General features: G+C 38.6%; 1 protein-coding gene across 8 annotated transcripts in view; it reads left to right on the forward strand.

Moving 5' to 3' along the window:
• Nucleotides 1–12,881, forward strand: part of WDFY3 (WD repeat and FYVE domain containing 3) — a 142,078-nt gene that overhangs the window by 78,206 nt on the left and 50,991 nt on the right. For all 8 annotated transcript variants that reach the window (XM_021394984.1, XM_021394990.1, XM_021394987.1 and 5 more), the window contains 8 exons: nt 1,154–1,254; nt 2,400–2,618; nt 5,211–5,392; nt 6,765–6,996; nt 9,808–9,968; nt 10,560–10,671; nt 11,085–11,275; nt 12,268–12,420. In XM_021394984.1, the coding sequence (XP_021250659.1) occupies nt 1,154–1,254; nt 2,400–2,618; nt 5,211–5,392; nt 6,765–6,996; nt 9,808–9,968; nt 10,560–10,671; nt 11,085–11,275; nt 12,268–12,420 (1,351 nt within the window). The remainder of the gene's footprint in view (nt 1–1,153; nt 1,255–2,399; nt 2,619–5,210; nt 5,393–6,764; nt 6,997–9,807; nt 9,969–10,559; nt 10,672–11,084; nt 11,276–12,267; nt 12,421–12,881) is intronic.

Genomic DNA, 12,881 nt, shown 5'->3' on the forward strand with positions numbered 1-12,881 from the left:
AAAGTGACTTGCCCCTCAGTGTAATTTGGCAGCTGAACTCTTACGGGGATTTCCCTTACAACAGGTAGGCTGAGCAGTGAAGTTTTCTGAGATTTTAAAATATTCTGATACCTGGGGGGGTACTTCTGATACCTGTTCCCATCGTGTCCACAGCATCAGTGGCTCTTGTGAAGACCATGTGTATCTAGTTCTGTGAAATATGACTTCACTGTCAGGGTGTACATACTTAGAAAAAGAACACCATACCTGGTGTTTACCGTATCCCTGGAATATTTAGCTAATCCTGTCTCTCAGAGATTGTCAGCGATTTACGGGTGTTTGGCCCCGTTCTGTGACAAACGGGACGGGGGACCCATGGGCCCACGCCCCAGGAAAAGGGAAAAGGGGAAAAGGGGAAGGAGATGGCCCTGAGAGCAAAGAACAGAGGCAACAATCTGAGGAGAAACAAACTAATTTAGTAAATAAGATATCAGAATGCAAAACAACACACTATAATACAATATAATTACAATTTAAGCTGATAAATCCAATAGAGAGAGAGAGAATGTCCCAAAATCAAGGTAGGCCTTACTCTACTACCGACGATAAGACGGCTGGAGAGCGAGGTGCTGCCAAGACGAGAGACGGCGGAAAAAGGGACGAGGTCTCATGATCTGCAAGTTTTTATATTGTGAGCTTTTATCTTTTCCCTCTGGCCGGAAATGGTAACAGAGGAGCAAAGTACCCTGGGAAATGTAGTAGTCCTTCTCTTCTGAGAACCAGGTACATTCACTACATGATGTTATGATGTGGAATACCAATAACCGAAAATCACAAAACCATGACAGAGAGTCCAGAGCATCTGCATCTCAAAGGGTACGAAGAGAGTTATGATCATCCACAAGGGAACAGATTATGCTATGGAGCAACATGAGCATAAGTCTCTGTGCCTTTGCGCCAAAGACATAGAGTACCAAATGTCTCTGTGCTAAAGATAGTTTAACCTCACAAGGAGAAATCTTAAGGTTTAATTTCCACCTTTCAGAAATACGTGCATGAATAGAGAGTGATGATGTACTCATGGTGTATTTTTCTAGGTTATATTTACTGTGTATGGAACTCTGATTATTCTGGCTTTCCTATACTCTAATAATGCTGATTTTCTGTTTAACAGCTGTCTGTTCTTGCCAAGTTTGGCTCCCCATAATGCACCCACCAATAATGCTGTCACGACAGGACTAATTGATGGTGCGGTTGTCAGTGGTATTGGAACTGGTAAGTACCTGGGTATTACTGTTAGCAGTATTTTTTATTTGATGATGTTCAGTTATGAAGTGATGTTATGGTGTTGGATATTGTATGTTCACAGTTGAGCACTTTGTGTGTCTTGATTTTTATGTTCCTGTTACTTTTTGCTCCTAAGACAAAGACAAGCTATATAAAATGCAAATGTGTGATTGCTTCAAAGTACAAGGCTTTCAGGAGAACATAAAATGTAAGAAAGAAAAATGTGTGGTCAGTTTTCCTTTCTTTTCTCTTGTATTTTCATGCTTTTATGTATAAAGAAACAACGTGTTAAGAACAAATGTAGGTACCAGTGTTAAGTGTCCAGAGCATAGGAACCATGGGATGGATTGTAAGGACATCTTTGTGGCTTACTTTGGCTGAATTCTTCTTCCTCAAGTTTATTACAGATGTAGTTACAAATATAATTGCAAAAGTCCCATCTAAGTTGCTTCCCGTCCCATATGTTTGTTCACTGCAAGCTATTCAGCCTACAGTGACCTGGTATGCTGGGGGCTAACTGAACATGATCTGTTGCTCAAAATAAGTCTTAAGTATTATTTAAAAAAAAAAAAAAAAAAAAAAAGGAAGAGAAAGCTCAAGTTTTGCTGCAGTAAGGTGGGGTTAGTGTTAGACAGTAATTGAACTCTCTGAGCTCTTTGTTGTACCGTGGGAGCACCTGTGGAGACTAAGAAGGGTTGAGTATGTGTGGCAGAGGGATCTTTAGCAAGGAAGACTGGATGGATCTAACTCAGTCACACCTGTGGAAAATGTATCCTATAGTGATATTAACCCCCTCTTAGGACCCCTTTTTTGTCTAGGGAACTGAAGCTTGGGTGTTTTGAACAAGCACATCTTTAAAGTTAATTTTTGCCTTTAGGGTAAGAATAGCGTGCAATTGTTGCTTTGCTTGATTTTGAAAGATGTCCCTCTGAGCTAGCTTGATGTGACTTTTCTCTAGGCTTCTGTCACAAGTGAAAGTAGCAGCATCACAGTTCACAAAGGAAAAACTTGAGAAGGCGTAACTAGTATCAGCTGAGGAGCTGAGCGACTGGGGAAAAAAGGGATAGGAACATGTAGGTGTCCTAAGAAGTGGATACTCCAAGTATATAATGAGTTTTCCTTTTTGTTCATAGGTGAACGATTTTTCCCACCGCCATCTGGTTTAAGCTACTCAACTTGGTTTTGCATTGAACATTTTAGTACTCCTCCTAATAACCATCCTGTCAGACTTCTTACTGTAGTGCGGCGTGCAAACTCCTCGGAGCAGCACTATGTGTGCCTTGCCATTGTCCTCTCAGCGAAAGACCGGTCGCTAATTGTTTCAACTAAAGAAGAATTACTTCAAAATTATGGTAAGAGTTGTCGTGTCATCTGATAATCCTGACAATGTTATGATTGTCTAGGATCTAGATTAGATAAATGTCTTGTAAGTAGGAATTGTGCGTGACTGAACTTGGAGCTTCACCAGCTTTGCTGGCTGGCTAGTTGAAGGCAGTCAGTCATTTCCTTTACGTTTTGATGCTGTGATCAGTTTGCAGAGTTTGTAGCTGCATTTGGTGTCTGAGATCAAAAGAGGAATTACAGTAAGTGCTGTAAAAAGCAAAGTGAAGCCAGTGAGGCTGCTGAATTTGCTTGGGAGAGCTGTCAGTGTGGTTGGAGGCCTCGGGTTCAGCCATTTCCTGTCTCCTGCTTTTATCCTTCTTTAGAACTTCCAAGCCAAATGCTCAGTTCAGGCAGGCCAATGACTGAAAATGAGCAGAGAAGCCTTCTGTGCATTGCAGGCTTAGTACTTTCCAAACTAGCAGAGTCTTAGTCTTCTGTTCTTTCATTTTGAATAATAAGCACTAATAAAAATTTTTGCCTTCACAATTGTAATGATTTCCAAAAACCTAAGCAGGCTGTTATAGAATATTCTTTACCTACATGATAAATAGACATTCACACCATTTCCTATTATTTTATCTAAGTAGAAGCTCAAAGGAAAAGGTGTTCAAAACCTAAGACTTGAAAGCTGGGGACTCATTGTACAGGGAACTAAAGCTCTTAAATTAGAAAGATAGTGACAGCTTTTTCTTTCTTGGAAAGCTGAATTCTTACAGTCAAAGAATGGCTCAGGTTGGAAGGGATCTTAAAGCCCATCTGATTCCAAACCCCTGCTGTGGGTGGGGTTGCCACCCACCAGATCAGGCTGCCCAGGGCCCTTCTAATCTGGCCTTGAACACCTCCGGTGATCGGACGTCCACAGCCTCTATGGGCAACCTCTTCTGGTGCCTCTGAATAAAGAATTGCCAACTAACCTTTAATCTAAATCTCCCCTCTTTGAGTTTAAAATGTATCCCCATTGTCCTGTCGCTATCTTACCATGTAAAAAGTGTATCTCCCTCTTGTTTTTAATCTCCTTTTTAATTACTGGAAGGCCATAATGAGGTCTCCCTGGAGCCTTCTCTTTTCCAGACTGAATAAGCCTGAGTTTATGTTCATAGTAATTGCTTTAGCCTGCACTGGACCAGTAAATTATACATTTTTAGTTTGTAAGCTCATATCTAACTCTTTAAAATATATTGGGTTTGAAGAGGCTTTGACAGAGAGGATTTTAAGGTCTCTGCCTACAAAGATTCCTTTTTAAGTGAATGGAATACTTTGCTTTGGTGGACTGATGCCTTATGATGGCTTATAGCAGCTGATGGTGTGCGGACAAGTTCTGAGCAGGTTGTTACCTAAAGAATAGCGATAGCTGGCCTGCCAGTGTGTGGGATTGAAAGTGCTGACAGTCTGTTGAGAGAATAAACTGAATGCTTTAGGGATTCTTTTTGTGATCAGGAGTTGCACTTTGAGGTGTTTGGCTGGAGAAAAAGAAGTTGAGGAAAGATTATTTTTGTATCTGGAAATTAGTTCTAAGAACTTTGCTTTTATCCTTTTCCTTGTGCTATTTCTAAAGACGGTAGTGTTCTCTGTGTATGCACTGTTATTGAAGTAAGAGGATTAGTTTCTTTTCCTTCAACATGAAAGAATGAAAAGAGATCTGAAAAACTCCTGCTTTCTGTTGAAATGTTCTCTAGTGTAGAATTGTCCAACTTTGTTTCTTTTTTGGGCTTTCAAGTAGAGAGTGGGAGATTCTGATGATTGTGATGGAGAAACTAATAGACCTGAGTACTGCAAATTGAGCATGCTTTCTGGTGTGAAATCAAAGGATGTGTTTCAGAAAAAATAAAAATAAAAAATTAGACATTGTTTATTGAGAACTGAAGGCAGCAATATACATTGAAGATAGATACATGATAAGGGGAAAAAGCTTTTGTGGAGTGAAGAGTGAGAAAAATAGTTATGAGAAACAGCTCCATGGATGCTAAGATTGGAGCAGGAGGAGATGGTCTAGGTGTCTATCTATGTCTATGGTCTAGATGTACAGAGTACAGGTTCCCCTGTGTCCTCTGGAGAAGACCCTGCTGCAGCACAGTCACACGGTAGCCCGTAGAGAAGGGAAATGTGAAAAGTTAGTAATGGGAAAGTAGAAATAGAGAAGTAAAATGTAATTTTCAACGGTCTAAAAGTATCCTGAGAATTTTCTTAGGGAATTTTTGGGGCTAGAATAACAGATGCATGTTGTTGATAGCAACAAAACTACACGCTGGCTTATATGCAAGTACTTTCAGAAGTTTAGTCTGTTTAATTGTGATAATGTGCTCTGAGTACTCCTTCAAAAATTCATTCATTCTTTCAGTTCTTGTACTTTTAAAAGCAATATTTAAAACATTCCGATCTTGTTAATTGTATTACTTTACTCGTACGCAGTTAGTTGTATTTTTGGTTACTTTGTTATCTGTGTGTTTTCTGACATTTTGGCTTTAACGTATTACTGTAGTTTTTTGCATTTTCTGATGACACAAAAAAACAAACTAATAACATTTTTGCTGTTGCTCTCTTAACTGCTACTTTCCTTTTAGTTGATGATTTCAGTGAAGAATCATCATTTTATGAAATTCTTCCTTGTTGTGCCCGTTTTCGCTGCGGTGAGCTCATTGCAGAAGGCCAGTGGCATCACCTGGTTCTGGTCATGAGTAAAGGCATGCTGAAGAACAGTACAGCAGCACTGTACCTTGATGGACAGCTTGTTAACACTGTTAAGGTAAAATAAATCTTGAAATAATTTTATTGATTTGAAGTTATCTCCTTCTCTCTGTGCATACATATCCATAAAAAATAAGAGGAGCCTTTCAAAAGGAGATCTTTGCTCACTACGCAGCTTCCAGCCTCAGTTCTGTTAAGGAGAAGATAATGAGTGTTTTCTTATGTATGAGCAATAGCAATACTGAAGGGAAGCGGGCATGGCTCATTGCATGTGAGGCAAGTGTGACTAGATTAGAAGAACTACAAAATGATGAAGACGACTTACTCCAGGATCATTTAGTAGGTCTAATTTTTGAACATTAGCAACATTATAGAGATACAGATCTTCACATTTATCCAGGCTTCTCCTTTTCCAGCCATCTTACCACCCCAAGAAATAGCCCTTGTCAAGTGTTTGCTTCTGAGATGTTAAATGTTGTTACCAGCTGAGTGTGGATGACATACATGTAGTTGTAGAGGTCAGTGTTTTCTTAACAGCTGGGACAAACTAGGAGGCCAAGTCTAGAGAGCATGGAATAAAAGTGGGGCCCTGTCCTAACCTGTAACTGATAATGAAAGTATTTGGCACCTGGCAGGCATGGGGGTTAAAGAGGGAGTAAGCTAAGTGCACTATGGGGTGCAAATCATTTAGGTTAGTGTATTGCTATAGGTAAAAGGATATTTTAGCTTTCAAATTTTGTGTTTGTTGCTGCTTCTGCAAAGAGAGTGTTATATTTACTTTTGTTGTTATGCTGCCTGCCTCGATATGCTGATTATGCTTGAGCATACATAACTACATTCGATAGCTGGTCATAGAATTTTTACCCTGTAGGAGGACAATCCCTGTGAGATTGTTACTACTGCTACATATGTGCCAGCATTTTATCCAAACATTTGTTTACTATTATCTGACAATCTTATCAATTTGAGGTGATCTTGTATCCACTTCAGCATAAAATGACGTAATTATCAGAGGCCTATTTTTGTAAATCGAACAAGGAGAGGAAAAGGACACAAGATTGGGGTAGTCTTACTGATTTTGAAAAAAAAAAAAAAAACACTACAACAGTCATGAAGTACCACACTTTTAGAGGCAAGATACAACCTCAATCTTCTGCATTTTTAACCACAGAACTCACCATGTTTTCATCCTGTGTTTCTCTGCACACCCTGGCTGTTGGAAAATCACTAGACTTCAGATCTTTGCATTTACCTGCTGGATAATGCTTTTCACCTTTACCATATGGTGTCAGAATACCATGTGTTACCTATCGATCAGTTGCTACGTCCCCTGATTTGCAGAATGCTTCCCTGTGTTTCTAAGGTATCTACTTTCTTTTCACGGTACCTGGATGCTCTCAATAACTTTGCTGTACTTTTCTCCCTTACAGCTTCACTATATTCATAGCAGTCCCAGTGGCTCTGGTTCTGCCAATCCTCCTGTAGTCAGCACTGTCTATGCCTATATTGGCACACCACCTGCGCAGCGCCAGCTCTCATCCCTGGTGTGGCGCTTGGGCCCTACGCATTTCCTGGAGGAAGTTCTGCCTGCCCCTGGAGTTAGCACCATTTATGAGCTGGGACCAAATTATGTTGGAAGCTTTCAAGCAGTATATGTGCCATGTAAGTAATTCAAATGGTACTCAGTAAGGTGGCCTGAGTTAGTTGAATCTTTTGGCAGAAAAGGCGTGAAAAAGAGAATAGGCAGTAGCAGAGAGGAAAAGCTGTTCATAGGAAGGAGATTAGTACCTACTGTTGAAGAAGACACAAATCCTAATTACTATTACAATGTGGTTTTGATAGTTCTTATACTGAAGTATAATAGAAGTGCTGGTATTCCTCATTTGGTTTTAAACTAGTTAGAAATCTTTAATGCTGTCATTATTCATGCTGTTATATTTATCTGTGCAAGGTAATATAGGAAAGGCATTTTAATTTCTCAGTTTCTATTGATGGCACTCATACTTACTTAAAAATCTGCAATTTATTCTGTGCTTTAAACGTAACTATCTTGAAATGGAATTGTTACAAATAGGTCAACCGAGGGACAGTGGGGGGCAAGTCAAACAGGAGGGAGTATGATGCAGATAGTCTGAAAGCATGTGCTGGGAAAAAAAATCCGGGTAATGTTATTACAATTTTTAAGTATTCTTGTTTGAGACTGAAACGGGATAGACAGTAAAGAGGTATAAATAACCTTGTTAGAAATGTGTTTCCATAGCCTGTCTTTACCAATTTGGGCAATGGATTTGGCAGTAGCTCTGGTGAGATGAGCTGTCACCAGTGAGATCTTTCTGTTCTGTAGGGCTCCCTGTCTTTCTGTGCAGTTCCCTATTCACTCATGTTAGTATAATGTCAGAAGATGTTCATTCCTTTATGTGGCTATCATTAGGCTTTTAAATGGCATAACTGAGACCAGGAGACATCAAATTATCTTAACCTTGTGTTGGGTTTCTCCATGAGCACCACAATACTTTCCAGCTCTTCCAATGAGAAACCGTTATCATCTCAAGGAAGGGAGCAGAATGAAGAGAGTGGTAAGAAATGAAAGGATATACAGAAAATGCATAGTTTTAGCTTTTATGGTAAATGTTTTCAGTGGAGTGGCAATAGAAAAAAAAACAACAACAAAACAAGTGTAGAATTTGTTCAAGCTGTGAGATACCAAAGTATCATGAAAAAGCAGGTAGTTCTACTTGTGTATCCTGAGCCAGAGAGTGCGAGGCAATTGTTTGTCCTGTACAGATCTGTGTCAACTACTTGCTTTTTTGATGACAGGTCAAACTCAGCAAACAACTCTGATTTTAAGTATCTGCTTGTTAATTACCGTTTCTCCTGGAATGCACACTAGCTCTGTGCCACTTGTAACCACCACATTAGCCAGAGCAAACTCCATGAATAGATTTGTACATTCACTTCCAAGAATTAAAAATCTTCCTACCTTTATTCTAAGATCATATTCAGCAGGCATCCTACAGTGGTTTAAGAGAGTTCATTTCTTAACATGTTGACTTTGTCCAGCGTGGCAACATATTTCTCCTGCATGAACTTTACTCTGTTCATTGTGTTTCAGGAGTAGTCTGCTCCAGAACAGAGGATATGTTTCTGTTTGGGGATAAGATTCTGTTTGTGGTATGCGCACTGTGCATGTACCCTGAAACAGGGTACAGCACAAAGCTCCTTATTGTAGCTTTTTGTCTTGGCCTCTCTACCCAAGAAGTTTGCTTTTCCTTAATGCAGTGGTTATTTGTGAGAATCCTGGAGAAGGGAAGAGTCCTTGCAATCTTCTACTGTTGTTCTTTCCAAGGAAATTCTGTCTGACTTGCCATTTAACTGTACCATGCTTACTTCAGAAGTTCTGTCTCTGGGTTTGCAAATCAAGATTGCTATCTTCTGAGAATTTGTTCTGCATTTAAGCGAGAAAGACCTGATACTCTTCAGGCCTTGGGAAGAGCTCTCAAAGAGCATTTAGTTCAGGAGAATAGATTCCTTTCTTTGTGGAAGTGGAGGAATGTTCTCAGGGTATCCGTGTGAGTAGACAATTTCAAGAATATTTCATTTATGTGGAAACTGAGACATCTGAAATTCTTTCAAGTGAGACTCAACAGAGATGTGATTCTTACTGAAAAATTACATAGACACCAAGCTTGTCATTTATTTCAGTTTTAGGTAAAAAAAAAAATCATGATTTTTTAATTCCATTAATATGTTTCACTATTGTTAGATACACCTTTTGACTTAGACTGATGATGTATAAGAGAATCTCTGCAAAGCTTTCAGGTGCTATGTTCTGCATGCTTCCTTTGAGTACTGTAGACAGCTGTCACTTGTTATGTTTGCAGTGCCTTCCAAGAAGCCTCCAATATGGGAGCAAAGGTTCAAAAATTCAAAAGGTTGGGCTAGATCTTCTCTTCAGTTCCTGAACCTTTTGCTCCTTAATCAGTCCTGCACCTCTTGTACCATATTCTAAAGGTAGTTATCTTAGCACACGGTTGTGTAAAGCCTGTTGCCACATGTAAAAATGGACCAAATGCATTTTTCTTTACATTGAAATGAAAGCAAACAGCTCTTAGGCTGGGTAGAGACTGAGAATAGGAGTAATGTTACCTTCCAAAAATTGAGATTAAAAAGAACTACATCTTTTATTGCATGTCCAGACCATGGGCTACCCGTTGCCATTAAGTAGATGTTGAAAGAAAACGTTTGTTGTATTTTGTCCTTCTGTTTTAAATAGCAGATCTGTATGCCATCAGTAGACTTATAGGTCATCAATCTACTTTTGAATGTGGTGAGAAAATTTGTAAAAGCAATATTAAATCTCATGTGTCTGTAAAAGCTCTCTTCCAATACCTGTCCTCTACTGTAATTTCAATATTTTACTGTTAATACTGAAGAGAGAACCAATGCTTTTTCTTTTTTCCATTGTGTTTTCAGGCAAAGATTCCAAGTGTGAAGGAAACAACCCATGTCCAGTATCTTTAGTACCAGAAGAGAAGGTCTCCTTTGGTCTCTATGCACTCTCAGTTTCCTCTTTTACAGTGGCAAAAATAAGGAAGGTTTACAACAAATTGGATAGTAAAGCAATTGCCAAACAGGTACACTGGAAGATGAGTTTATATTTATGACTTCTCAAGACAGTTTGCTCATAGGAACTAGGAACAATAATATACTTGTCAGAAGAGTTGCCTGTAATTACTTTAATGCTTAAAAAAGAACAGTGAAGACTCTAGATTTTATTCCTATTCTTGAAATTACCACTAGCTACGTAGCTTGGCTTCTTTATGAAGATATTTTTGCTTTTCAGTGTAGAGAGCAGTTGTAATCCTGTAGAAAAAGAGTTAAGATGGTATAATTGAGCAATACTTACACTGCTGCGGATGAACAAATCTGATAGCATAGGTCTCTGACTGTGCATTTGGACATCTGAATATTGGTTTACATTTTTCCTTTAAGTGAATTATTTATACAGAGGACCATATATTGGGATTTTTTTCTAAGTTAGATTAATCCTCCTTAAACTCTGGAGACTATGATAGCAGACGTCCTAATGACTGTGGTGTAGTTTAATTTTGTTTTGCATTACTCTATCATGGGATAAAAATACACAGGTTATGTTTAGGCTCTTGTAGTAAAAGTTAAACCCTTCTGATCCTCTTTTTTTTTTTTTTCTCCCTCATTTCCTAAAGCTTGCAATTTCTTCTCATGAAAATGCTACACCTGTGAAGCTGCTACATAACTCAGCAGGGCACTTGAATGGACCTGCACGCTCCATTGGTGCAGCTTTGATAGGATATTTGGGTGAGTTGAGTATTTGAGAATTATAAAGTTGAAACGTTATTAATGAATTGTTGATAAGAACTTGGTGCCAGAAGATGAATCACAATATTGAACAATGTGGTGTTTATGGTGTATCATTAAATTTATTTTACATTTTTATATTATATTGACATCTTTTTTTGATTTTGTGGTATGGAATGCTTTTTTCACTTCATATGAGTACATTCACATGGAAATACTTACTTGTTTTTTGTTCATTAACTATTTTCCAGTGCAAAATTTCCATCACCTCCTCTTCTGTGGTGTCATAATTCACCTAGTGATATTCTTTTAATGAATCACACAGTGCTAGAATGCAAATTACTTACATGAATTCCCAGTGATTTCCTACAAGACTTTATTTTAATTAATTTGTTTTCACTGCCTTTGCTCAGGAGTAAGAACATTTGTCCCCAAGCCTGTTGCCACTACTCTGCAGTACATTGGTGGAGCTGCTGCTATTCTGGGACTTGTGGCCATGGCATCAGATGTAGAGGGACTGTATGCAGCTGTGAAGGCTTTAGTCTGTGTAGTAAAGAGCAATCCACTAGCCAGCAAAGAAATGGAAAGAATCAGAGGTTATCAGGTATGTGAGAAATACCTTAAAACAGATTGGATTTGTTGAATTTCAGTGTCTCTGCTAGCAATTCCCATGGGAATTCCTTGTTGTGTTACAGTGACCTTAGTTTGTGCTCTTGGGTTTACCAAGCTCTTGGCTGTTTAACAGAGACTAGTTAGTTGGATAGCTTTTAAAGAGCAAGGTGGAAAATTCTTTTAAGCAGATTTGTCTATTCAATTATTCTGCTGAAACGCTCTTCCTTAATAGCAAGGAAGAGCACAACTTACGTCACTTAACCCTGTTAATATGAGCCCATTGCTACAAAAGTAAATGGCACTTAATGTTGTTAACATGAGCTCATTGCTACAAACATAGGAGCTTCTGTATCAGTGGTCTACCAGCAAGAGAGGACTTGAACACGTGAGGGGAACCAAACAAGGAGGCTCCTAGAATTGTTATTTTGAGAAGATTGCATAGACTTCATAATTAATGATATTGTTCATTTTCAAGCTTTAAACTTCTTAATTCTCTGCTGAGGTAGAGTAAGCAGAATCAGTTATGCAAAAGTATTATTTGACTTGGAAAAAAGAATATCTTCATGTGGCCAGTGGATTTTCTATTTCTGATGAAGATGGTTTTATTGAAACTAAATATGTGCCTGTGGTTTGGGCTGCATGTTTAGAAACCTTTTAATGCTAGAGGTTAGTATAGTTATGTTGAAACTTTTGATTCCATTTAGCCTGATGTAGACTAACTAACTACTTACTACGCTCTGCTGTGTAGAACAGAAGCTGTTTCACAAGCTGGAGGGCATCCTGGGTACACTCTTGGTGTGTTTTTGTCTTTTTTTTTAAATCAACAGTAATGCCATTTTCAAGCTTTTTCATCAGAACTGTCAAGTGCTAGAGGTAGTTTATGCACCTTCTTAAAAGGGATGCAGCCATTTCACCCGTGCTTTATTATTCTTAGATAACATGCCTGCATTGTCATTGGGTTCCTTATCTGTTTACTCATTTTAGTTGCTCGCAATGCTGTTAAAGAAGAAGCGATCCCTTCTGAACAGTCACATTCTCCATCTGACTTTTTCCTTGGTGGGAACTGTTGACAGTGGGCATGAGACCTCCATTATTCCAAATTCCACTGCCTTCCAGGATCTGCTTTGTGATTTTGAGGTATGTAAAGTGACGTGAAAAGTGATGATGATACTGGTTAACAAGTAATTTGGCAAACAGCACACTTTTAATACTGAACAACAGCAGATTAAGTTACTATCCTTCAAACGCTGTTTTAGATGTTGTACGATAAAATAGCTCAGGTGCAGAATTATTGATAACTTTGGTCTTGAATCACTCGTGAAACAAATCATAGGTACTGAGGGCATTTATGCTTTTTGTTGAAGATCACAGAAGGGACCCGTAAGGATCACTGAGTCTAACTCCTGGATGTTTTGTAATTTTCTGTTCCACAATAATTTTATCTTAACTTGTGTTCTGCTGCAGTAAATATATTCAGGCATGAAGGATGCAATGAAAGTAAAAGTAGGAGGTAAATTTTCAATACAGCACATTGGAATGACTTCATCATATGTCTTCTACAAAGTTAATAGCGAAGTAGTTAAAATTCTGCTTGCACA

This window comes from Numida meleagris, chromosome 4, assembly GCF_002078875.1.
Source record: "Numida meleagris isolate 19003 breed g44 Domestic line chromosome 4, NumMel1.0, whole genome shotgun sequence".
NCBI lineage: Eukaryota > Metazoa > Chordata > Aves > Galliformes > Numididae > Numida > Numida meleagris.